Source organism: Phodopus roborovskii, unplaced genomic scaffold, assembly GCF_943737965.1.
Source record: "Phodopus roborovskii unplaced genomic scaffold, PHOROB, whole genome shotgun sequence".
NCBI classification, from domain to species: Eukaryota; Metazoa; Chordata; class Mammalia; order Rodentia; family Cricetidae; genus Phodopus; species Phodopus roborovskii.
Window position 1 is genome coordinate 44,901,563 of NW_026126407.1, and position 25,899 is coordinate 44,927,461.

The 25,899-nt window shown below is 35.6% G+C and overlaps 1 protein-coding gene across 4 annotated transcripts in view; it reads left to right on the top strand.

Annotated features, from left to right (window-relative positions):
• Ranbp17 (RAN binding protein 17) overlaps positions 1-25,899 on the top strand; it is a 289,784-nt gene that overhangs the window by 51,174 nt on the left and 212,711 nt on the right. For all 4 annotated transcript variants that reach the window (XR_007834268.1, XM_051180973.1, XM_051180974.1 and 1 more), the window contains 2 exons: positions 5,149-5,254; positions 11,943-12,078. Coding sequence is in view for 3 of the 4 variants with exons in the window: in XM_051180973.1 (XP_051036930.1) it covers positions 5,149-5,254; positions 11,943-12,078 (242 nt within the window). In the remaining variant the exon portion in view is untranslated. The remainder of the gene's footprint in view (positions 1-5,148; positions 5,255-11,942; positions 12,079-25,899) is intronic.

Consider the following 25,899-nt stretch of genomic DNA (forward strand, 5'->3'; position numbering starts at 1 on the left):
AGCTGATTCTTGTTATTTGATTATAGTGATCTGTATAATCAGAACACCATATTCACAAATATCAAATTAATGTTCCTATTGTTCCTGTTGGGCTGTAGCATTTCCATCGGACATATAACCATTGTTTCATGTGTAAGTCTTTATGAGGGCTCTTGATTTAAATATATTGTTGGTTCATTAACATTGAACTCAGAGCCAACATGACTATTGACTAATACCTGAACACAGCTGATCTAACACATAGCATGTTGTATAGAGGACACATGTCTTAGTTACTTTTCTATTGCCATGAAAAAAAAAAATTCCATGACCAAGGCAACTTGGAGAAGGAAGCATTTAATTGGATCTTACAGTTCCAGGGCTAGGAGCATCTTCACCATCATGGCCATAGCATGGCAGCATGCATGGTGTTGAGTGGCAGCTGAGAGTCCATTATTCCCATTCACAAGCAGAAAGCAAAGAAATACTGGGAATGACAGGAGGACACACTTCCTTATCCTTACCAAATGGCCACCAACTGGGGACCAAGTGCTTGAGACATACTGGGTATCATCTCATTCAAACCACTAGAGTGCATAATGCCCCTGGTCACACACCCCATTCAGGAACACTGTATAGCTCTTCAGTATGACACTTGGACTGTCTCACAGATTGAAATCACTAATGGTGTAAAATGGGGGGAAAACCAATAGAAATAAAGAAACTAAAAAGAATGCTGGTTAGAGCTGAAACAAGGCAAGATGGTCACATTGCTCAACAGGAGCCACAATTGTGTACACAAGACAACTCAGTCATTAATGTTCTGCACTATGTGTGAGTTGTTTGAGGGCCAATTTAGGGTTATAGGTAAGTTTGAACAAAAAGGTAAATTTTAAAAATCAGGAACAGGCCAGCCTAATCTACAAAGCCAGTTCTGGGACAGCTAGGGATATACAGAGCAACTCTGCCTCAGAAAAAGTAGTAATAATAATAAAATAGGGAATCTACAAATAAGAATTAATTGCAGCAAATCTTGTGTAGAATGTATAACTTAAATAAGAAATTTAATTACAGTTTATTTTTAGTGATTGTATTTCAGTATTCAATAAATTGCTAATGTTAAACTGATCAAACATGCCAGGCTGTGTTTTAGACTCTCAAGTTGATTAGAAAATCCAACAGGCAAAAGCGCGTGCCTGTTTTCCTGAAGGCTACAGCCTGCTCAAGTTGACAGACAATAGTTAAGAGCAGCTATGTTAGACGTCCATATGTGCTAAAATAGAAAGCAGTGAAGCAGAGGGGGACTGTGCTCTATTATTTGTTGCCAAAGCTTAGTGATTTATCAATTAACAATTGCTTTATTATCTCAATTTTCTGGGCTTTTGAGCCAGTGCATTTAGCTGATAGCTGGGGCTGAGCTCCTGTGTTCCTCTTTCTCATCTGTCTGGTGTCTATGCTAGAACTCTTGAACCTAGACATAAGAGATCAAGAAACTCTCAGAAAAAAAAAAAAGTATGTATAAATGTTCATGACTTTGGGTTAGGCATATCTTTCTTAGCAAACATCCCCAAACAGACAATAACAATAATAGGTAGTTGGAGTATATCAGAAGAACACCATCAAGAAGGTGAAAACAAAACCTACAAAAAATGCAGTGAAGCACTTTTACAACTCAGTAATAGTGACAAATCTTGAAAATAGCTGAAGAATTTAAATAGACTTTTCTTCAGACAAGGCATAAAATAGCAAGTAAACACATGAAAATATGCTAAAAACAATTAGTAATGAGGGAAGACATCTTACCCCACTAGGATAGATGTAAAGAGAAAAACAAAATACAACACAATTACAAGCGTTAGTAACAACGTTTGTGGAATATAGGACTTCACCCTTCATTAGTAGGATTGCTCTATGGTGCAGCTTGATGAAAACAATGTGAGAGTTTCTCAGTATATAGAGGTTCCACATGACACAGTAGTCTACTCCTAGGTGTGTGGAGATTTGAGGGTATGCATTTACACAATGTATACAGTGTCCATCACAGCATTCTATAATAGCTAGGAGATGAAAATAATTCCAACATCCAGTAACTGAAGGTGTGTGTAAAATGTGACCTCTCCAAACAACAGCATGTTTGTTGTTCCTTTAGAGAGGAAATGTCACCACCAAGCCTAGCTTGATCAAGTGTAATTTTAGCACACTTAACCATTGTTAAATTTAATTTTGGAAATAGGAAAACACTCAAAAAACTGGTAGTATTGCTTGCATAACCCTGTGAATTTAGTCATAAGACTGATTTGTATGGTATATGAGTTTTTATTTCAGCAGAACTGTTAAAATATAGTACCTCCATGGGTTAGGTGGTTCCCCAGTAGAACACAGGACTGTCATGGTTGTAAGATTTGTCTTTATCAATATTGAAATTAGCAACTATTATGATAATATATTGTTGGAAAAGCCAACAGTGAGCCAGGGTCCAGTTTTAAAAATAAGGAGAAATAATTGCAGGAAAGTATATAAGTGCATCAAAATAGAGTATTCATAATTTGATGATGTAAGGATGAGTATTTTTATGATTAAGAGAATATTCTAGAAGGAGAAATGAGGATCATGAATACTTACTCTGTATTCAAGTTGCAAGATTCAAGAGGCTTGGTAGAAAAAGCCACATTGTTAGCATAATTACCAGGGGAGCTATATGTAGTCTAGACTTTTCTGTTGATCTGTAAACACTCTGGAAGCTCAAACATGAACCCAGCTTCTTCTATGGACTTTGTACTGATTCCTTCCTTCCTTCCTTCCTTCCTTCCTTCCTTCCTTCCTTCCTTCCTTCCTTCCTTCCTTCTTTCCTTCCTTCCTTTTTTCTTTTTTTTGGCTTTTCAAGACAGGGTTTTCTCTGTGGCTTTGGAGGCTGTCCTAGAACTAGCTCTTGTAGTAGGCTGGTCTCGAACTCACAGAGATCCACCTGCCTCTGCTTCCCAAGTGCTGGGATTAAAGGTGTGTGCCACCACCGCCTGGCTCTCTTTCTTAATACACACTGTGGAATTTGTCTTGTTTTGTGATGTGTTCCTTGATCACATTAGTTTTCACCTTTAACTCTTTCATGTTGTTAATGCATATGCTACAAAATTGATGGTTTCTGGTTGGTTCATGTTTTTGTGATAGACAAAAGAATGCGTATTTGCTAAAATGAATTTATTTATAGGATGTTTGTCATTGAAGTAGGTTGAGGATCCTCTGCTGTTGTTCCAAGGAACTAGTTTGTTGATTGTTGCAGTATAATCATGAATGCTAACATCTGCAGGAAAGGCATTGTTGAATGCATTTGTCCTACCAAGTCCTTTAACAAGCACAGGCCTTTTCTTAACTATTCAACATATTTAAACAAACACAAAGGTCACAGGAATATCCTTTTTTATTTAAAGATTTGCTTGCTTTTATGTATATGAGTATTTTGCCTACATGTGCATGCCTGGTGCCTACAGAAATCACAAGTGGGCATTGTGTACCCTGTAACTAGATAGAGTTACAGGGAGTTGTGAGACACCGCTGAGTTGTGGGTGCCTTAATGGCTGAGTTATCACTGTAGCCTCCAAGATTTCTTAATAAGAGAAATGTCATTAATTTTGGAATTGTTAAATAGTTTGCTCATCTTTGAAAACTCAGCTTTCAAAAATGACACAAAATTTCTTTGTGGAATGACAATTTTAAGTTGTTCAATATTCCTACAGGTCTCAAAAGAATCTAGTACTTGTCTTGATAAATCCAGAGACCTAATATAATACTCCCTAAAAAGCATTTATCTAATCATTCTATTCCTAAAGTTATCTATTTTGGATTCTCTAAAGTAAAATTTGTGAAAATTGTAGATATTTGCACTTTGGTGAGCTGGGGTGTGTGTGAGTTCATTTGTGAGCATGCACGTGTGTATGCTTATGGGGAAACCACAGTCCAACCCCAGCTGTTCCTTCTGTTCTATTTGCTGCGTTTTGAGTCAGGGTCTCTCACTAATGAGCAGGCTACCTACCACATAGGCTAGATTGCTGGCTGGACAGGGAGCTCCAGAAGTCTGCCTGTCTCTGCTCCCTGCTGCTGGGCTCATAAGTGGGTGTCACCACACCCATTTTATTTTATGTGGGTTCTGAAGACCAAACTCAGGTGCTTATGAAGCAGACACTTTACTAAGCTAACTCCCTAGCTCTTTGTTCCATTACTTAAAGCTGTGTAATCACTGATATTTTTAGCCATTAAGACAACCCAATAATCAGTGAAGTGCATAAAAAAAAAACCCTGGATTTTAATATATTAAAAAAAAATCTAAAGGGAATAAGTTCACTATTATCTGTAGTGTTATAAGCAAAGTAATTTCAAAATGAAAATGGGTAGTCAGACACCATCATGAAACTGACCATTCAGAACAGAGCTTGTTGTTGGTGATAAGAGGATTTGTTGTGTATAGTCTTTATATGTACCCCAGAGCAACCTAGAAATCCCTGTGGAATAACCTCAAATTTGCCATCCTTATGCTTCACACTTCCAGGTCCTGTCATTACTGTGTATACTTTCATACCCAGCCCACAATAATACTTTTTTGGGGGGATGGGGGTGAGGGGTGGGCAGAATGTCACTGTTCAGCTCAGGCTAGCCTGGAATTCATGGAGACCCTGCTGTCCCCCTGTTCTAGCACCCCACCTCTCCTCAGTGCTGGATTACCATCATGTACTATTGTGACCATAATTAGAGTGCTTTTGGATGGAGAACAGAACTGTCTATGTACAATACATTAGGGCCTTATTATCAAGTTTAATTTTTTTGTTGTTTGCTTTTTGAGACTGAGTCTCTGTATTCTGTAACTGCTACTCACTCTGTAGACCAGGCTGGTCTCAACTCAGAGACCTTTGCCTCCCTACTTCTGGGATTAAAGGTGTGTATCACTGTGACCAGATCTATTAATTTTTTTCTCCGTTTGCAAATGAAAACCTAATGGTAAGTAACTCATAAAATTGAAACAGATTGGTGGAACTGGGATTCATATATACACTGTTTTTTTTCTTACTAGAAGATCTGCTAGTAATACTCACTGCCTTGATAAACATGAAACCCAATGTTCTCCTGTGTGTTGGAAATTGACTTCATAAACTTGTCACCTTTCTTCTTTCTTGTTGTAAGGACGCCTTGCATGGCTGATATACTTAGTTGGCACTGTTGTAGGAGGGAGATTAACATACACCAGCACAGATGAACATGATGCTATGGATGGAGAATTATCTTGCCGGTGAGTAACAGTTACTTACTACACAGTTAAGAAATTTAGCTTTTGAAATAGCTTTACATGGCCTAGTATAAAATGATGCCCTTGGCCTCTGTGTATTAGTTCCCTTTTTACTCATGAGAAAATCAGTGTACAGAGATTATTTTTATCCTTCAATAAATAGACTCAAATTTACTTGATTTTTACCCCTAGTGCTACTGATCACATCCTTAATAAGCTATTGGGTGATCCTTAACACTTTGCTAAACTGAGGGAAGTTCCTGTGGATAGTGTGAACAGCCTGCTTTTCCAAAGATCTTGATCAAATATCATATTTCCTGAACACTCATGCAGTTTTGTTTGTTTTGTTGAAGGCTTAAAATTCCAATGAAAATAATACATTAATATTCAGAGTACTATTATCAGTTCTGTAAAGACCTTTTGAGTATTGAGAGAGAGAGAGAAGTCTATAGGTGTCTTAGTTAGGGTTTCTTTTGCTGTGAAGACACACCATGACTGCAGCAACTGTTACAGAAAACATTTAATTGGGATGGCTCGATAACAGTTTAAAGACTCAGTCCATTATCATTATGGTGGCATCTGGCAGTATGCAGGCATGCATGGTATTGAAGAAGGAGCTGAGAGTCCTACATCTTGTAGTGTTCAGAGATACTAGGTGGTATTTTGAGCATACATGTGACCTTTAAGCTCACCTTCACAGTGACACACTTCCTCCAACAAGACTATACCTGTGCTAACAGGGCCACATTTCCTAATGTGGCTACTTCCTTTGGGGGTCATTTTCATTCAAACCACTACAATGGGTGTGTGTGTGTGTGTGTGTGTGTGTGTGTGTGTTTGTTTCATTCACACCACTACAGTGGGCAGATGTGTGCGTGCTTGCGTGCGTGCATGTTTATTAGGCCAGAGAAGAGGGATTAGAGTCTTCTATATTCCACCTTATTTTGACACAATCTTTCATTGAACCTAAGACTCACTGATTATGCTAGCTGATCCACAAGCTTCTGTCTTTGCCCTGCAGTATTGGAGTTAACAGGCATACCTGACTTTGTGCTGGGGATGTGAACTCAAGTCCTCTTGGTTGCATACCAACCACTCTTACTCCACTGAGCCATCTCTTAGCCTTAAATATATTCTTTTTGTTTAGTTTTGTTTGTTTTTCCAAAACAGGATTTCTCTGTGTAGCAGCTCTGGCTGTCCTGGAACTAGCTCTGTAGACCAGGCTGGTCTGGAACTCATAGAGATCTGCCTGCCTCTGCCTCCCAAGTGCTGGGATTAAAGGTGTGTGCCACTGCTACACAGTTTAAATATATTCTTAAGGTTAGGGTAAATTTGTTGTAATTATGAATAGAATTTTTTCATTGCATATCCTTTTATCTAATGTGTACTATCTTATTAATAAGATTTGAATCTCTAAGTATATTTTAATTTATATATAATTTAATTTAATATATAAGGGTTTCTCTGTGTAGTTTTGGAGCCTGTCCTGGAACTCGTTCTGTAAACTAGACTGGCCTGAAACTCACAAAGATCTGCCTGCCTCTGCTACCTGAGTGCTTAGATTAAAGGTGTGAGTCACCTCCACCTAACAAGGTATTATTTTTAAAAAAGATAAAACTTGAACTGAATATATAAAAATATATTTACTTTACCAAGATTTACTGTTTATTATACCAATTTAAGTTGCTTGGAAATGGGAATATCAACTGTTTATTGCCGTTATAAAATGCCTGTGTCATCTTTTAAGTAATATTATATATTTTGTAAAGGGGAAATTAGGTGCTTCTGTTATTGTTCATTTGATATTTTAAAAGTTTTCCTCATTAAGCAATACTGGCACTATTTCTAGAAAAATAAGATGTCATGTGACAGAGCAGATCTCTGTCTGCTCATTAGAAGAACATTCATGTTTTCTCTAAAAAATGAAACTAACTTTAAATAAGGGTTATCTCTTTACTAGCCTACATTCCCTAGAAAATAGGGTTAAGTGGAACTTATAAACTGATATTTTATTAGGGTGTTGTGATAATTTTTTTTTCAGAGAAGTAAGGATAGGAGAAAATAGGTGAGAAAATAAAGATACTTATTAACTCTTATTGCTTTGGTTGCTGTTTTTGTGACTCATCTTTGTGATAAATTTGTTTATAAACGTCAAATCAGTTCTCATAGTGCTTTTACTGTCATTTTCAAACATACATAAGGATTAAAAAGAAAAATCCTGGCTTGTTGCTCAGTTTCTTAGCAGAGTATAAAAAGACAGCTTCCTGCTTTCTGGTTTCACTGCCTACAGTATAAATCCATGTGCTTTTGCAGGCTCTCCATTGCCACATTTGTCATGTTTTTGTTCTTTCCTTCATTGCCTAAATGGCCAACTATAGCATTTAAGTATGTTCAGTGTTTCTACATAAGAAGGCTGTCATGAGTCTCAGAGAAAGCATGTGTGAACCTGTTTTCCAGACAGTTTCCAGACTTATTACTGGGAGTTTCTTGCTAGCAAATTAATGCTGTGAGTGTAATTCTGTGTCTTCGAGTAGAAGTAGGCAGAACAAGAAGTTAATACATTGACAGAATGTGAGCAGAGGCTTACAAGAGCTAACCCTGTATTTCTAGTGTTTTCAATGACTACACACTGCCATGAATAATGAGAACCAACACACAGTAGCATACTACTGAGGAACTTGTACAGGAATTTCTCCTAGGCTACATATAGCCACTGTTCCTAACAGCAGTTGTGGTAGGGGTTACTAAGGGCAAGAAACTTGTCTGTTGTTTTCTCTCCATGTTCTGCTTCTTCTTGGTTGAAGTATATACCTGGGGTCTTTAAATTCTCTCGCCCTCTCAGTGCAATACATGGGGAGCTGGAGAAATTAGAGCTTTCTGTTGGTCTGACTTTGTTGAGTTGCCTAATGGTACAATGAATTTTGGCTTTTGTTTCCCTAGTGTGGAGTTGTAACTTTAGGAATTATGTGAATCTCTTCTGGGGCTTTATGAGAAGTAGGGGATATCAGAGGTCAAGTGATCAAACGGTGAGGTCAGTGGGTATGCAAGCAGGGCAATACATAATATTCAAAGTGGATGTATGCTAAGATTTGCATCTTGCTTGTGAACAACATAGATTCTACATGTGTTTTAGAATATTAGGATTCTAAACGTAAAGTCAGCTTACGTACAATTGCAAAATAACACTTAATTTGCAGAAGTTCCTGTAATTGGAAGTAGAGCACCATTGTCTCTATAAAATAGGAATTTGAATATCTACTCTTCCTGACTACCCTATCCAAATAGTTCATATCCTACTTTAGCTTTTCTTGTAGTTTTACAACTATGTAGTTTGTGCATTGTACTAAAGTAATGGGAGGAGTAAATGTCTTCTTATGCTTGGCAACCCAAGAGAGTGTAGGATCATCTCTAACTCACTGGGCAACTGAGTGGTCAGAGACTAGACATAGGAAGACTTAGGGCTAAAGAAGGCAGAAGACAGGAATTTAATTCCAGTCATTGAATGCAGGTACATACATAGTAGATCTTTGAAAATGGAAGACAAGAATTACTGAAAGGAGAAACTGTGGGCAGTGCTGAGAGCTCACTGGAATTGAAGGCATGTCTTCTGGCATTGGCATCAAGCCACAAATGTACACATCATCTTTTATCAGTGAGTTGACTGTCATTGGCGGCTATCCTTTGCCCATTTGCAATTACTGGCTAGTGTTGCTGCTGATAGTTCCTTTGACTGTAGTCCTCCAAGCCAAAGGCTTTACTGCTCTTCATTTTTACACTCCTTTTGCTGACAGTTCTCTCCTCAAAATAAAGATGACTTCTGTTGCATTTCATGCTTTGGGTGGTTTTTCTGTTTTTGTGTTTTTTTTTAAAAATGCATTTTTGTTGTTTTTATCAACATGAATTATCAGACTCTACCTAACCTGATTTGACAAGTGCCTGCTTGCCTGCCTGCCTGCCTGCCTGCCTGCCTGCCTGCCTGCCTGCCTGCCTGCCTCTCCCTCCCTCCCTCCCTCCCTCCCTCCCTCCCTCCCTCCTTCTCTCCCTCCCTCTCTCCCTCCTTCCCTCCCTCCCTCCCTCCTTTTCCCCTTCCCTCCCACTTATTCTGTTTTTGGAGACAGGATTTCTCTATGTAACTCTAGACTAGGCTGACCTTGAACTAACAAAGATCTGCCTTCCTCTGCCTCCTAAGTGTTGGGATTAAAGGCATGGGCCACCATTCCTGACTCTTGCCTTCCTTTTTATTTTTGTCTCTTGCCACTGCTTGTTGCATGCCTATATTGAACATTTAAAAAAAAATTAAACTATTATTTTGCATTTGAGTTTTTGCCTATACATATGTCTATGTATAAGATGCATGTCTGGTGCCTGTAGAGAGAACAGAAGGTGGCTGACTTTCCTAGGACTTTGAAACCATGGTAAAAATTGAACCTAGCTCCTTTGGAAGAGAAGTTAGTGTTTTGAACTACTGAGCCATCTCTTCAGCCTCCATTTGAAAATTCCTAAACTAGCAGTTTTTTTTTTTTTTTTTTTTTTTTTTTTTTGTTCTCTTTCTAAGTGTCTATGTCCCCTTTTTATATTTTCTCCTTACACTGTTATATTCCAGGGTACTAGGAATCCTTGTTAATTCCTTATAGCATTTCTTATATTAGACAACTTGGCATTCATTATTCTATGTGTTAATTGTATTATTGTGAATTTCTATAGAATTGGGCTCTATATGTATTTATCTTTCTAATTTTTTATTCTGAACACCTAATACATATTTAATATAGTTTTTGTTGGTTTAATGAATACTTATTAAATTGGGTTTTCAAGGGAATCCAAAATCCATTTCTTTGTATTTGGAACTATGTGTTTACAATCTGGATTTAAATTTTTAATGAAGGCCTGGTGTGATGGTGCATACCTTTAATCCCAGCACTTGAGGCAGAGACAGGTTAATCAATGTCAGTTCCAGACCATTCTATATAATGAGTTCTGTGCCAGCCAGGGCTACAGAGTAAGACCCTATCTCAATAAAACAAACAACTAAAAATTATTTAAAGAAGTAGCTTACTTAATGAAGTTGTTTGAACTTATTTAAGTTCTTCCATACTTTTTACTAAAATAAATTTAAAATGGACTGTAAGTTGAACCTGGAGATGAATATTACATGTATCCTTGTGTAGATGTATGTGTGTGTGTATGTATACATACATATATATGTATATATATGTATGTATGTATGTATGTATGTATGTATGTATATAATGTGTTTTTACATAGTCATGTTGCATACATAGAATGAATAAGATGGATCAGGGCTAGGCAAGGCCTCAATTATTTCATCTCATTAAAAAAAACATAATTTACTAGTCTGGGCTCGGTGGTGTTCATCTATAGTTCTGGCACTTGGGAGGCTGAGGTAAGTTTGCTATGTGTACAAGGCCAGCTTAGGCTATACAGGGGAACCCTGCTTCAACCAAACCAAACCAAGCATTATCCCCTCCTCCACTGCCATGATATATTGAATTTGTTAATGCAAGGTACATAACTATCTCCTACTAGGACATATTCATAAAAATATATAGTGTCAAGGATGTTGACATTGAAAATGAAAGGCTGAGAATTATACATTATATAGAAGTAAGAGCCCTAATCTTCCATTCACTTATAATAATATTCTTAAATAATAATCAATTGAAAATATATCATTTTTGTGACAACTAATAATAGTTAATAATGGTTTGGTATTGAAAATGGTTGAAATGAGCCTGGTAATGCAATTCTACAGTCCCAGCTAGCTTAAGCTACAGATTGAATTAAAACCAGCTTGTGCAATTTAATGACCGTGTTTCAAAATGAAAAGCAAAAAGTGGTATAAATTGTGGAATGCTTGTCTGGTATGTAGAAGGACCTGAGTTCAATCTCCATTACCACATCTCGTGCACACACAAGCTTGATTTTCTTTCTTTATGTGTTTATTATTATGTATACAATGTTCTGCCTGCATGTACACCTGCACAACAGAAGAGGGCACAAGATCACATTACAGATGGTTGTGAGCCACCATGTGGTTGCTGGGAATTGAACTCAGGACCTCTGAAAGAGTAGTCAGTGCTCTTAACTTCTGAGCAATCTCTCCAGCCCCACAGCTTAATTTTCTTAAAAATTTTGTTAATATTTTCATTTGTTTTAGGTAAAATTTTAATGATTCATTAGTAGAGTACTGAATATAACTTCATAGATATGATTCTTAATTTTAAAGAATTTAGTATTGGTATTGGTATTGAAATTTTGAAATACTTAGAAATATAAAGTGAAGAACATAACTATACATTTAATATCCTTTTACTAAAAATATATAAATATTTACTTTTATGTCTGTAAATATATTTATATGTATATGTCATATATCTGTATATATATACATATATAATATATATATATATATATATACATATATATAATCTTTAGTAGAATAGTATGTATATGCTCACCTGTTGGAGGTTTATATTAATAGCTAAAGACTAGGAGGATTTAGACTAGTTGTGTCTTACAGAGGTAGGATTTCAGATGATTTAAATAGCATTTTCTGGACATGCTTTTGCATTTTCTCATTTTTTTAGTGATTATATGTTTTTAGTAAATACTTCGATATTGTTTCTTTGAGAATTTGTATTAAAGCTTTTTTTTTTTCTTTCATGGAAAGTGTTTTTCAGCTTATATCTTTAATGGATGCCAGATTGCCTCGCTGTACCAATGAAAAAATTGAACTTGCAATTCTCTGGTTTTTGGATCAGTTTCGTAAAACATATGTTGGTGATCAGCTTCAAAGAACCTCAAAGGTAGGTTTGTACTATCGGAAAGCTTTAGTGTGTTATTGGGGGAATGAAGATGGTTATATACACATAACAGGTAGGAGTTGAGTGGTAGATCCGTCTTGTGACTCTACCTCAGACATGTAATTTATAGCTGAATTTATCTATTGAGTTAGTATTGAAGCACGATGCAAAATTAATTTGTTTTATACACACATTTATCATTTTTTCTAAATATTTTATGTGGACATTCCATTAAATACTTTGAATTTAAAAATACCTTAATAGATAATGTCTTTTATATTTCAAGGTTAGAAATAAGATTTGCAGTTTTGAGGTTTGTGAATGGGGGTCTGACATTTAAGTCATCCTTGGCAGTTTTACATGCTAAATCTTGTGGACTAGGGGAATTTAGATATATACTAATCAGACAGCAGCTAAATCCCCATAATATTGGGAGACTTGTAATGTGATATTGAAAGGGTAGCATTAGTAAGTTTTAAATAAATTGATTTAGAAACATAATAAAAGATTATTGAGGGTGTTTATGTGAGTCCTAAGGGAATACTTAGGAGTATACATGTCCTTCTGTATTTATGAATTCTGTATCCATGGATTCAACCAACTGCATTGAAACAACATTGCATTTGCATTAAACATGTTTTGACTGTTTTCCTTGTCAGCCTTTCCTAAAAACATGTCGAAATTACTGTAACACTTGTTGTATATATTATATATAATCTAGAGAAGATTTAAAATATCAGGGAAGATCTGTGTAGGTTATATGCAAATACTACAAAATATTATTTACTAGCTGTAAAACATATGAGTCTAAGATTATTTTATGAAGTTAGGAACATAGTATGGGGGTAAAGCACTTGCTTAGCATACACAAAGCCCTGGGTTCAGTCCATGGTACTGAAAAGGGTGTGGGGGGAGAAAGGTAGGGGAGGAGAGAGAGAGAAAGACAGACTAATTATGATAACATTTCAGGTAAAATTTCTTTACCATTTAAGGAAGTGATACAATTTGTTGCTTTCTTGCTTGAATATATATGGCATTTTATTTACATTTAGAAATCTTATTGGGATTTAGCTACTGTCAAATGACGTAGGAAAAAAAAAAAGAGTAACTACTTAAGGTAGTCACTAAGATAAAATACATGCAGGACATTCCATCTCACATCTAGGTGTATTCCTTGGAAATGAGATGTAAAGCAGATTTTGATTATTGTCTCATACAATGTCTCCAAGGAATTTATTTTTTTGGAACACTGGATACTAATAAAACATTACTGTTATCAGGTTTATTTGGTTTAAATCCTGTCAGACCCATTTGTATGGAGAGGAGTACCTTTCTGATTATTCTCTTTAAAGTGCTTGGGAAAAAAATGTAAAAGAGACTAATAGTTTTAGAAAGGTGAAATTTGGGCTTTCTTTAAAGTTTTTGTTTGAAATGTAAAACTTACACACATATGTATATATGTGTATGCATACACACATATACATAAACTTTTAATGTAAGGTCCTCCTGACAAAAGCGATAGATTAATTTTGTTTACATATTAGGAAAATATCTACATATCATCAGAGTGGTAAAAGGAAACACTACTTCTTTTCAATTAATATTTTTGGTGCCTGCACTTTAATCTGTTTATCGGAAGTATTTAGTCAGTTTCCGAGAAAAACAGCTTCAAGGATATTTGGGCTTGTAGTTCACAGAGATTTCAGTTTGGGCACACTGAGCCAGTTTTTGGGTCTGTGGTGAGGAACATTGTGGCAATAAGGAGGCCTAGTAGAGTTATTCATCGTAGGAAAAGTCCAGCACAAGCTGCTCCTTTTGGGGAATCCCCACCTCGAAACCTACTTCTTTCAATAAGACTTTAACTTCTAATAAGAGTATTCAGCTATGAATTAATAATGTATTAATCCATTGTAAAATTAGAAGCCTTTATGATCCTATCACCTCTCAATCATCAACTGTCAGTCAAGCTCCCACGTGGAAGACTTAGAGAGACAGTTTTAGACTCAAACCATTAAGTTCCTCTTGACCACTACCAAAGTGAGGCAGGCCTTCCCCATTGCAGTGTGTCTGGCTTGTTTGCTGATGAGTCTTGGTGGGGTTCTTGGTTTATGGCTTGTTTTTTTCAGAATTGTTTCTGAAGGCAGGTATTGCTAATGCAACAGAACTTAGGACATTTCATGAGTACTATATGTGACTAGCCCTCGATATTCATGGCGTTTGCAGCTGAATCCAACCAATCGTAGATCAGAAATATTCAGAACAGAGCTAGGGAGGATAGCTCAAAGGTAGATAGCTGTGCTTGATGAGCAAGCGTAATGACCTGATTTTTGATCCCCCAGCACCCCTGTAAAAGTGGAGTATGGCAGCATATTCCTTTTACCCTAAAAATGTAGGTAGCTTCTAAGACAGAGACAGGCAGTCCTTGGGAGCTTGCTGGCCAGCCATTTGGGTCAGATTGGGCAGGCAGCTCCAGGTTCACCAGGACTCTGTCTCAGAAAAGTGGATAGATAGTGCCTTGTTTTTTTAAAAAGTTCTACCTATCACATCAGATATCTTATTATCTCCTTCTTAGTGCCCAGATTGTAATTTTGTTTGTGTATGTCTCCTTTTGTAGCATTATGTTGCATTGTTTTTGTTAGCAAATTATAAACTCTAATTTGGGTTAGTTCTATTTCTGCCTTAATTATTGTCAGAACCCCTATGGTCCTGGCATATAGCTTGCATACTTTCTACTGGCTTAAATATATGCCTGTTGTAGAGTTATATAGAAAGTGGGCCTACAATTCAAGTTTAGTACTTTCAGGCAGATTACAGTTTTGATACTGGGAAATGATACTGACTTGAGTGAAATTTATCAACATTATTTTTAGGTAAGTTATGATTTTAAGGATCTTGACAATTTTTCTAAAAGATATGTTCTATTTTTTTAAAGTATGTGTATATGTTTGTGGCTATGTGCATACTGGTGATGTAGGTGCTCTTGGAAGCTCGCTGGAGTTAGAAGTGGTTGTCAATCACCTGATGTGGATGCTGGGATGAACACAGGTCCTGTGATAGAGCCGCAAGTGATGATCTTAACCACTGAGCAGTTTCTCCAGTCTGGAGTGTGACAGTTTTCCAAAAACTTGTTGAAAATAAATAGTGCAGATACAAAGGTGAATTCACCAAAGAGTCATAAGAGATACATGTTTTAGAACTGTATGCTGTGCTGGGAGGTGGGGGCACATGCTTTTAATCCCAGCGCCCTGAGGCAGAGAGGCAGGAGGATCTCTATGAGTTTGAGGCCAGCCTAGTCCATAGAGCAAGTTCCAGGACAGTCAGGGAGGTTACACAGAGAAACCCTGTCTCAAAAAAAAAAAAAAAAAAAAAAAAAAAAAAAAACAAATCAAAACAAATGGACCAAAAGAACCATGTCTTGTGAGTGAAAGAAGCTGTAAATCTAGCTGGTCATTTACTGAACAGTTAGTCTCTTAGATGCTTTGTTCAGAGCCAAACAAGAATTATCTAATTGATTCTCATGAGACCAGTATAGAAATAGTTATTTTGTTAGCAATTTTCATTTCATAAACATGGAAACTGAGGCTTTGAATGTTTGAATAAATGTGTTTGTGTGTTTTACATCCCTTATTTGATTGTATGCCTTATCCCAAGCCTGTGCAACCATCAACTTTGCCTAGTCTGTGGTGAGCCTGTTCATTGGGACATTAACCAGGCTCTTCCATACAGGAACTCTACTGTACAAACCTCTTTTGCTTTCTAACATTCAGGAAGAATTACACTGGGCCCGGAATGTTTGTTTCCATTGTAGTTCTTGTATCTGTTCTGCCTCCTGATTTTGCTGGTTTTATTTTTCGTGTCTCTGTTATCTACACTTTTCTCCTGCCTCTTTCCTTTTGTCTACATTGTCATTGCTTCTCACTGATCTTAAAATTGCACCTTTGTTTCTGTTTTTTCCCCTACTATGTTACATTATCCACACTGCTCCTATATGTAATCTTCATGGAAAATGAGGGAAATGTAGTCACCTTCTCCATGACTATTATCCATCTTGGTCAAGTCTTAATGCTTTGTTTTCTCAGTTTCATAGGTATATATTTTAAATTAAGCATTGATGAGCCTGTTATTTTTTAATCACATTTTGCTCAAAAGTAACAGCTGTCATAAATTTTGTGTTACTGTAATCCATGAGTCTCTTCTCAGTTCGCTTTTCTGTGTATTTGTAAACAAAATATAATGTGATTAACTTTACATGAAAGTAGTCTCCCATTGGGATCCATAGTAACTTGCCTGCTTTGATAAGTTGTTTTTGAGATTTATCCATGAAACATGCAGATTTATTTATTGCACGTGAATGGGGTAGTACAGTGCATTACTGTGACATCGTGTACTCATTTATTCCTGTTGATAATGTGCACTATTTCCAGTTTTTCAAATCTGTAAAACATCTTGTGGTAAACATCATTGTTCTTATCTCTTTTGAATGTATATGAGTTTTTAAAAAAATAACAGAAGTAAATGCTAAATTGTGGAATGCATATGTCTCTAGCTTTATTAGATTGTGCAGTTGTCTTCATAAGTATTACAAAATTTATTTTCCTCTCTGAGCAGATTAGGTATGTTTTATCATTCCTCTTTCATGCTTCACAATTGCCAGTCTTTGGGAAAAACACCCCCCTTTTTCCCCCACCATGCTTACATTTAGTAGTTCTTAGTATTTACAGGATGAATTTCTCCAATGGTTTAACTTTGTCTAATTTACAACTTTGTCTTTGAACACTTTATTCCACTCTATGACATGTTTTGTACTGCAAATGTTGCTATTTCTTTTTTTTTTTTCTTGCTTCTTTATACTCACTATGAAGTGACTGCAAATAGATACCTACTGTCTATTAAGGCCAAGTGTATTGAGGAAATAAAATGATCTATTTCTTTAGTAAATTTTGTTGTTGTCGTTTGGTGGTGGTGTGTGTATATACAGGTATACATCCATGTATATATGCAAGCTTGTGGAAGCTAGAGGTCCACCTCAGGTGTCATTTCTCATTTGTTGCCCACCTTGCTTTTGGAGACAATCTGTTGCTTACCTGGAACTTACTTATTAGGTTAGATTCACTGGCTGAAGAGGCCCAGGTATCATCCTGGCTCCACCTCTCCAGTGCTAGAATTACATATAAATGCACACCTTGCTTGTTTATGTGGGTTCTGGGGATCAGAGTTGGGTCCTCATGTTTGTGAGGCAAATACTTTACTGAATGAACTGTCTCCCCAGTCCTTCAGTGAGTCTTTAATTGAAAGAGGGTATAGGAAAGTAAAATGATTATAAAATGTCTACTTGTGAATTCAAATAGAACATAAACTTGAACTTTCATATATTTCTGACTACTGGAGAATCCACCATCACGGACATGGTAGCATATTCAGATATAGGACAAATAACTCACTTTTGAATCCAGTATAAACTAGATGCCAGAAGACATCTATAGACTATATACTCCTAAATACCAGAATAGACATTGTTCTTAAGTGCCCATATGAGATACTATACCATTTTTTAAAAATCAATACATTTGAAATGACTGAAATAAGCAAAGAATGTTCACTAAGCACAAAGGTTTTACTTGTTTGTTTATGTTGCTGAGGATCAAACTCCAGGGCCTGCTCACATGGTTTCAGCCATCAGAGAGAAATCTAAAAATGCTTTCAAATTAATTAAAATGAAAATATGACTCAACAAAATGCATAAAAATACAATTAAAATAGTAACGAAGAGAAGTTTATAGCTATAAATACCTATATTAAAAAAGCTGAAGCTGTGGGTTTTAGAGCACCCCTTTAAATCCCAGTAATTGGGAGGCAGAGCCAGGAAGAAGCAAACAGATAGCTGTGATTTCCAGACAAGCCTGATGTACACAACAGTTCCAGGTCAGCCAAGGCTACCTTGTCTCTAAAAATATATAAATAAATGAAAAGAGCTGGGCATGGTGGTGAAGGTCTCTACCCCTGGTGGTGAGAAGCCTGAAGATACATGAGCTGAATTCTAGTATCATGGAAAGAAAAGAAATCTCAAATCAGCTGCCCTATCACATTAGAAAGAAGTAGAGGAAATTAAATTGAACGAAGAAAGAAAGTAATAAAAAAGTAGAAATAAATGAAATGGAGATTTAAAAAAAAAAAGAGTAAAATATTCAAAGCCCCACGTAGTAGTAGCAGCAGCAGCTGTTTTTAGGACCAACAAACTTTCAGGTGATTTGGCAAAAGGGAGAGGGAAAGAAAGCAGGGTACTTAGAACCCTGAAATGAAGAATGAAGTAGTTGCTGTTACATCTGACCTTAAAGAAATGAGTTTATAATGGAATAATGTAAACATCTGATTGCAAATTAATTAGGAAACTTGGGTGATATGTCCCAGTTCCTTAAAGACAAATTCCTGAAAGTGACTCATTAAGATGCCAGACTTTTAGTAGACATGTAACAGCAGCTCATGAAGATGTGTTAGGAAGCAAAGGCTGCCTACAAAGAATGCAGAAGCACATGGTCCCTAGTGAATTCTAGTGAATAGTGGACAACCAAAAAGCAACTTTGAAAAAAAAAAAATCTTGAAAAGCTCATATTCCCATATGAATGTGAAAAAAATACCATAAAAACAAAAATCAGGCAAAAGAATCCAGCACCTTGCATAAGGGCAAGAACAAGGCCATGGTGGCTACTATTTGGACTGTTGTTAAATGTGATACAGATTCTGTCCAGGGAACTAAGAAACAAATAGAAATAAAAGGCATGTTGGCTAGATTGAAGAAATAAAACCATCCCTGCTAGTAAGCAACATGTCCTTATATATTAAAAAAATTCATAACGGTTCATTGGAACTAATTATGCCAATAAGTATGCAATACATAATAATATCGGTAACTATACAAAAGAGAATTCAAAAAATATTTGAGCCCAGCATGATACGGTTTATGCCTATAATTCCAGCCTTTAGGAGTCTGAGGCAGCAGGATCACAAATTTGAGGCAAGCTTGGACTTCATAGCAAATTCTGGGTTGGCCTGTGCCACCAAGCAAAACACTGTGCCACCAAGCTGTTCAACCAAAAAAAAAATTGTATTTTAAGATACTATCAAAACTATAATACACACACACACATACACACACACACACACACACACACACACACACACACACACACACACATATATATCAATAGGAGTATAAAGTTTGTAATCTGAAATCTAAGGAATACTGTTGAAGTAAGTTAAAGGACCCCTTTTAACAGCAAAGACCTATTGATCTTGCATTAGGAAACTTAATATTGACAAGAAGGAGCATTCTATAAGTTGACCCACACATTGAACATTGTCTACCAAAATCTCAGTTGACTTGTTTGCAGGAATTGACATGCATATCCTAGCATTCACAAGATTCAAAGTCTCCAGAATAATCCAGAAAGGCTATACTTTAATGAAGGCAGTATGGCACATGTCCAGGAATAGGCATATATGTAAAGTGGGTGTCATGTATAGCTCCTGATTTTTTGACAAGAATGCCAAAGACTATTAAATGGGAAGAGAGGGGCATTCAGTGAATGGGGCTGGACAGCTGTACCATTATGATCTTCACTCTGATTTTTTAGAAGGTTGTCAAGGTACTGGGAAGGTTCTGGTTCCACAGGGAAGGAAGGCAACTTACTGGTTTATAAGTTGGATAGTGCCATACACTCAAAGTTTGTCAAAGGTTTTCATTCTGATCCTTATTAACATTATTAATAGACCTCATTTTCATCCCGATTTGGAGGATAAATTATATGATCACTTTATGTGTAGATCACAGTCATAGACAGGAGGTTATTGGAGCTTATAAGTAAGAAATAACTCTTTAAAACTAGGCAAGCATTCTACCTTTTTGGCCTTTGTTTCTCTGTATTTGAGTAAAACAATTTTTTTAAAAAATATGAGCTAGTGATTATCAATATATTATATCCTTATAAGTCTGTGGAATAACTTAGAATTTGCAATAACGAAGTAGTGGCATTGGTATCTTTTCAAATTGCCTGAAATCAAGACAGAAATCATATTTTTCTGTGCATGGCTTTCTAAAGGTTTCATTGTCCAGCATTTTCTCCTTCTGTTGAGTACACGTGTGTGGCAGCAGATGGCATTCTCTCCCTACAGTTGTCAGCCCTCTCTTATCTTATACTTCTAATAGTTAAACTGAATAGGAAAGCACTTGACCAATCAAGCAGAAAAGCGTAATAGTAACTTAGAGACTCTTATACATATGTGCAATCTGGTATGGAAATAGTAAATTAGCTGTTGTTTCTAGGTACTTGTATATGTCTTGGTTTTTATGAAAATTTATGTTTGTGTTTGACACACATTTAGAAAAAATGAAATTTTCACTTTGACTAAAAAATAAGCAACAATTTTACAACATTTTAATCAACAATATTTCAAACATTCTAGTGTAGCAAACATATGCAGATTATAGGGGCAAAGTGCCTGTGACAATTAAAAGTACATATTGAAGCTTGATTATTAGCAAATATGCTGAGTAGCTTTGCCTAACTTAAATGTTTTAAAACTTGATTTTAAAAGTTGATTTTTGGTATGTTGTAAGATTGCTTAAATTCTGTAAATGAATTATGTTATGTTTTGTATATTATTTGACCTGTTAGTTTTTTCTTCTTGGTAGATATTAGTACTTGCAATCCATTGGCTTACAGAATTTCTTTATTACTCTGGGGTTTGTTCTTTCAGTAGTTAGGTATTCATTCCACAACCCTCAAAAATGTTTGGAAAAGCAAGCTAATGGTCTGCATCGTTTGCTTTTAAAATGTCTTTACTGTATAAATGGAATAACTAGGTTAAATGTTGAAGTATTATCTTCTAAGTGCATATTTAATGTTGATCAAAGAACATTAAGCATTAGACAAGACAGTGTGGGGAAAAGCCTGCAGTTAAAGTTTTAGCAGCTATAGGTAACTGAGATTATTATATATACATTGCAGAAATATAAGATGCAAACTGGAAATACAGGTATTGGATTCTTTTTTTAAAGTTGACTTTTACTACTTGTCATGACATTAAATATGCCATAATTTGACACCCAATCCTATGTGAATCACATAGTCATATCTCCCAAAAAACATACTTTCACCTAAACAGATTTTGATAAAAATTTTTGACTACGTACAATATTTTAAATCCATGTTTTGTTCTATTTAAAATTTATTTTTAATGATTAGAATGTAAAATAGTCATACATTTTTGAGAAGTATGAATAAATTATCAAGTAAACACTTCTCTCCATATATATGTGTATATATATGTGTGTGTGTGTATATATATATATATATATACACACACACACAATCTTACTAAATACAAAGGACATTTTGTATTCTTTCAGGTATTTATACTTTGCTGATGGTTAATTTTCAAAGTATAAATGACAATTTCTTGTGCTGTATATCCCTAAGTGTCCTATTTTCTATTTATATCATAACTTAGGATGTTAGAATTTTTAAAATGGTTCTCAGAAATTAAAGTGGTATAAAAAAATGAAGTATTAGGTACTGTATTAACTGAGATGTATCTTTAAATAATTTTCAGCTCTAAAAATCATGTATGAGAAAAAGGTAATAAATTTTATATTCCTTAGTTATTCCCCTATATTGGTTATAATTTTGCAAATAGTGTTTGGGTCTTATAGAAAGTATGCAGAGGAGAGCCTTCCCTTTCCCCACAGTCTTTCCCTTAGAAAAAATACTCTTTCCCTTAGAAAAAAACTGTCCACAGTTCATGATCTTTCCATTTATTTGATAGTCTTTTTTTTTTTTTTTTTTTTTTTTTTTGGAGCAAAAATAGGTATTGCTTAAAATTCAAAGACTGCTAAATACACGGTTGTAGACTAGTTGGTAAAAATGGAAATGGGGAATTTTGTTTTGAAGTTTTGGGTGGGAATCTCCTCTTACAAATCTTCTAGTTGCTTAAAGGAAAGGCAAGTGTGACTATATCTCTAACTTTGTTTTTTCCATGGTAAAGTGATAGGCAGATCCAAATACCTGCTAGAAATGTGTCAGACTATGAGTGCTGCATCTCTGAATGTATTTGTTTTCTTTTGCTTGTAGTACTTTCAAGTAGGCTGCTGGAGGGAATTCAGGTAAGAATGAATCCTTTGTGGGCTACAAAAACCCTTAAGCTGCTATCTGTAAGAATCATGTGACAGCTTTTTTTTCTGTTGTTGTCCTTTTTTGGATTTTGAGCACCTATTACATATTTTGATGAATTCATTCTTACCTACCTAGCAAGATAAAGAAAGTCAGATTAACTACTAATTTGAAAATAAGATTTTCCAAAAGGAATCTATACTTTAAGACAACAATCATATATTGTCAGATGTTCCCTACATACCTCAATTAGGAATATTAAGCACTATTTCACTTTACATTTTTAAAAATAATTTGTAGTTCTGGTATTGATTACTGTTTGTGTACTAATGCCTGATAATTTGGGGTGGGGTAGTTAGAGAAGGTGTCTGTGTGGGTACTAGTCTGACTCAATACTCTCTGAATGATGACCATGCTTAATACAACAGTTTGATATTAAGTAAACATTTAATGATATATTGGGGGGACTCTTTCCTCAACTACATGCAGTGTTTATTTCTAACTTGTGCTTTTATCTAGTATACAAGAAGAAATATTAACAAATCCAGCTTCTTGAGAACTATGTGGGATCATTGAACCAAGTTGCAGGCAATTAATGTGCATGCATTTGGTAGTGTTAACAATGCTACAACAATAAAAGCTAAAGTGTCAGCAAAGAGACAGTCAAGGTGATAGTGTTGATTTGTGCTTCCGGGATTAGAGCAATGAATCCTTCTAACATCACTTTCCTGTTTTGTTGTTTAAAATTTTACCTTCTGCTTATATATGTCTAGGAAATTCATCTCAGAGTGCTGGAAATGATGGTCTTGAGAGTGAAGAGTTCTGATTTTGTTCAGTTGACACAATTTAATTTGCAATATGGTAGCCAGCTTATTAAGTAAAGTTTTAAAGTATTGTCAGTAATTATTCTCCACATATTCTGTTTTGAAAGTCTTATAAATGTGGTTTCTACATCACATAAATGGCTACAACATGCAGCTTTTAATTCCTACTGATTTCAGAAAAACGTGCTTCTTTATTTCTGCTTATTTCATCACACTGGCTATCTCTAGGTTATAAGAGACTTCTTACTACTGTGGCAACAAACCAGATAAATACAAACTTCAGTAGAGTGAAATATAATACTTAATTTTTTAAAGTCTGTTATATTTAATTTTCTTTCTTTCCTGTGAATAGACTGAATTTTTGTTTTGCTTAAACAAAAGATAGTTGAGCAGTCTGAAAATGGTTTTTACTGTCCTAATGATTAATGATCACTGAACACTTTTGAAAGATTAGCATTTTTCAAAGCTGCTAAAAAATATACTGTTTTATTTAATTACAAGAAAGTAAAGGCTTTTCACACTGACAGGTGGTGGAAATTAGCAGGCAGTTTTGAAATTGTGCTGTGCACGAGAAATTAGATCTCATTTTAATTCTGCTTTTCTCAACTAGCAAATGAGGTTAATGCCATACATATTCAGCTGATATGGATGAAGAAATTGATATAAAGTAGATCAACATAGCTACAGGGCTAGATTAATTTATAGGTAAAGAGGCAGTGATAAATGAAAGTAATGTAGTAGTGGTCACTAAACTCCTCTGCCATGAGGGATTCAATAGCGTTAGTTCCTCATTAAAGCCATTGTCGGGGTGCATCAAATAGAAATTTGAAAAGGAATAGCCAACTAACCCCTAATTATCAAAATACAGAAAATACTAATTATACCTTAATTAGCTTTTCTTTTAATGTACTGAAATTTGTTACTTTTTGTGTGGCACAAATGGATAGTTATATCAACAATAAATAGGTTGTTTTAATAACTTTCTTTTACCTCTGGGAAAACTACACTCCAATTTTTAATATGCAATAATGCTTCTCTCTAGCCTGTAGGAGATGAAAATTATTAAGTAGCTTTATTTTTTTGAAGATTTTACAGCAGCTTTGGGAAGAATTATTTCACCATGCATCAATTACTTTTAATTGAACTGAATATTTTCAGATTGCGCCAAATGCCTCTCATTTAAGCTTAGCAGTTAGAGTTTAGGAAAGCAGCATAATGAGGACTGCAGATCACCTCTGCCATATATTGTAATAAATAAGGATGATTATTTGTTTTGTGTGGGTTTAGAAACAACTCAAGGTTGCAATTGGAATACCTAGTAAGTCACCTTATCTGGTGCTAGTTAGTGTGGATGAATAAAGGCTATGTTTTCTAGAAACTTCACTAGGAGGCTTTCTCTTACCCAAATAAGGTAGTTTTCAACAGTCTAGTTAAGAAAGAATTTGCGTATTTAGAGTAAAGATACAGTATCACACTGGGCGAAACAGCTTGGGTTTTAGTGTAATAGACCTCAAGGAAGCTCTAGGCCCTTAGTAGCATTTACTACTCTGGGGAAATTTATTACTTAGCCTGCATATTCAGGCCCTTGCCCATCAGTTGCAGTGATACTTGATGTTGTGATGATTAAGTAAAATAGGGCAGGTCCCTAGCCTAACATTTAGTGCAATGTAGAAGCTCCAAAATAAAAAGTTGCTGTTATTGGTAATAAGAAAGGTTTTAAAGAAATTCTATTCCTGAAAATTTAAATTATCAAAGGATTGCATATAGTATAATCTTCAGGGCACTTAATATAATTGTCCAATTGTGCTGAAGTCTGTTTAATTTATCATAAAGTTATTTTTCCCATTTGGCAAAGAATTTGGAAATAGTATGTCTTTGAGTAAGGGATGGTAGTGAGGTTCTCAGTTGATATGAGTTCATGTTGTCTCTCAATGCCAGATAGAATATTGTGAATTAAAGCCAGATAATCTTATTCTTTTTTAAATTTATTTATTTATTTATTTTTATAACCAAGTCCATTTAAATGAAAACAAACATTTATAGACAATATTTGGGAATTTGGGCGTCGTTCTTTCCAAACTACTTCCTGCTAGTAAGGGGCGCTGTCATGGGGGATTCTAAGAAGATATAGAAATCCTGGCTGTAGTCTGCAAGGCTGCTTTGTCCAGCTGTTTTGAATGTAGGATCACTTGGTACTCTGTTTCAGGCGCTCTGGCTTGATCAAACCACATTAGTCTGGAAGGAAAACACATCTTTTCATTTTCTGTGGAAACAACAATAGAAATCCTTTTCCCCAGTAACTTGTCCTTGAACTTATAAATTAAAAAAAAAAAAAAAAATGCTCTGACTCAGATACTCTTATTCTAAAGGCAAGATTCTTGAAAATGACAGACGTGTGACTTATGACCTCATTACATTTATAGTTACCTCAGGCCTCTTCATCTTCCTCTCTCTTTTTGTTTTTTTTTTTTTTTTTGAGACAGGTTTCCTTTGTGTCACAGCCCTGGCTGTCCTGGAACTTGCACTGTAGACCAAACTGGCCGGGAACTCACAGAGATCTACCTACTGCTGCCTCCCGAGAGCTGTGATCTAAGGCATGTGCCACCATGCCCAGTCCATCTTTTGTCGGTCTCTCTTTTTTGTTTTTTGTTTTGTTTTTTATTTGGGGAATTCTCTATCAAGCTTTGGAGTCTGTCCTGGAACTTGCTCTGTAGACCAGGCTGGCCTTGAACTCACAGAGATCTGCCTGCCTCTGTCTCCTGAGTGCTGGGATTAAAGATGTGTGCCATCACTTTCATGAACAATATCTGTCAAGCTAACCCTTTCTAACTTGT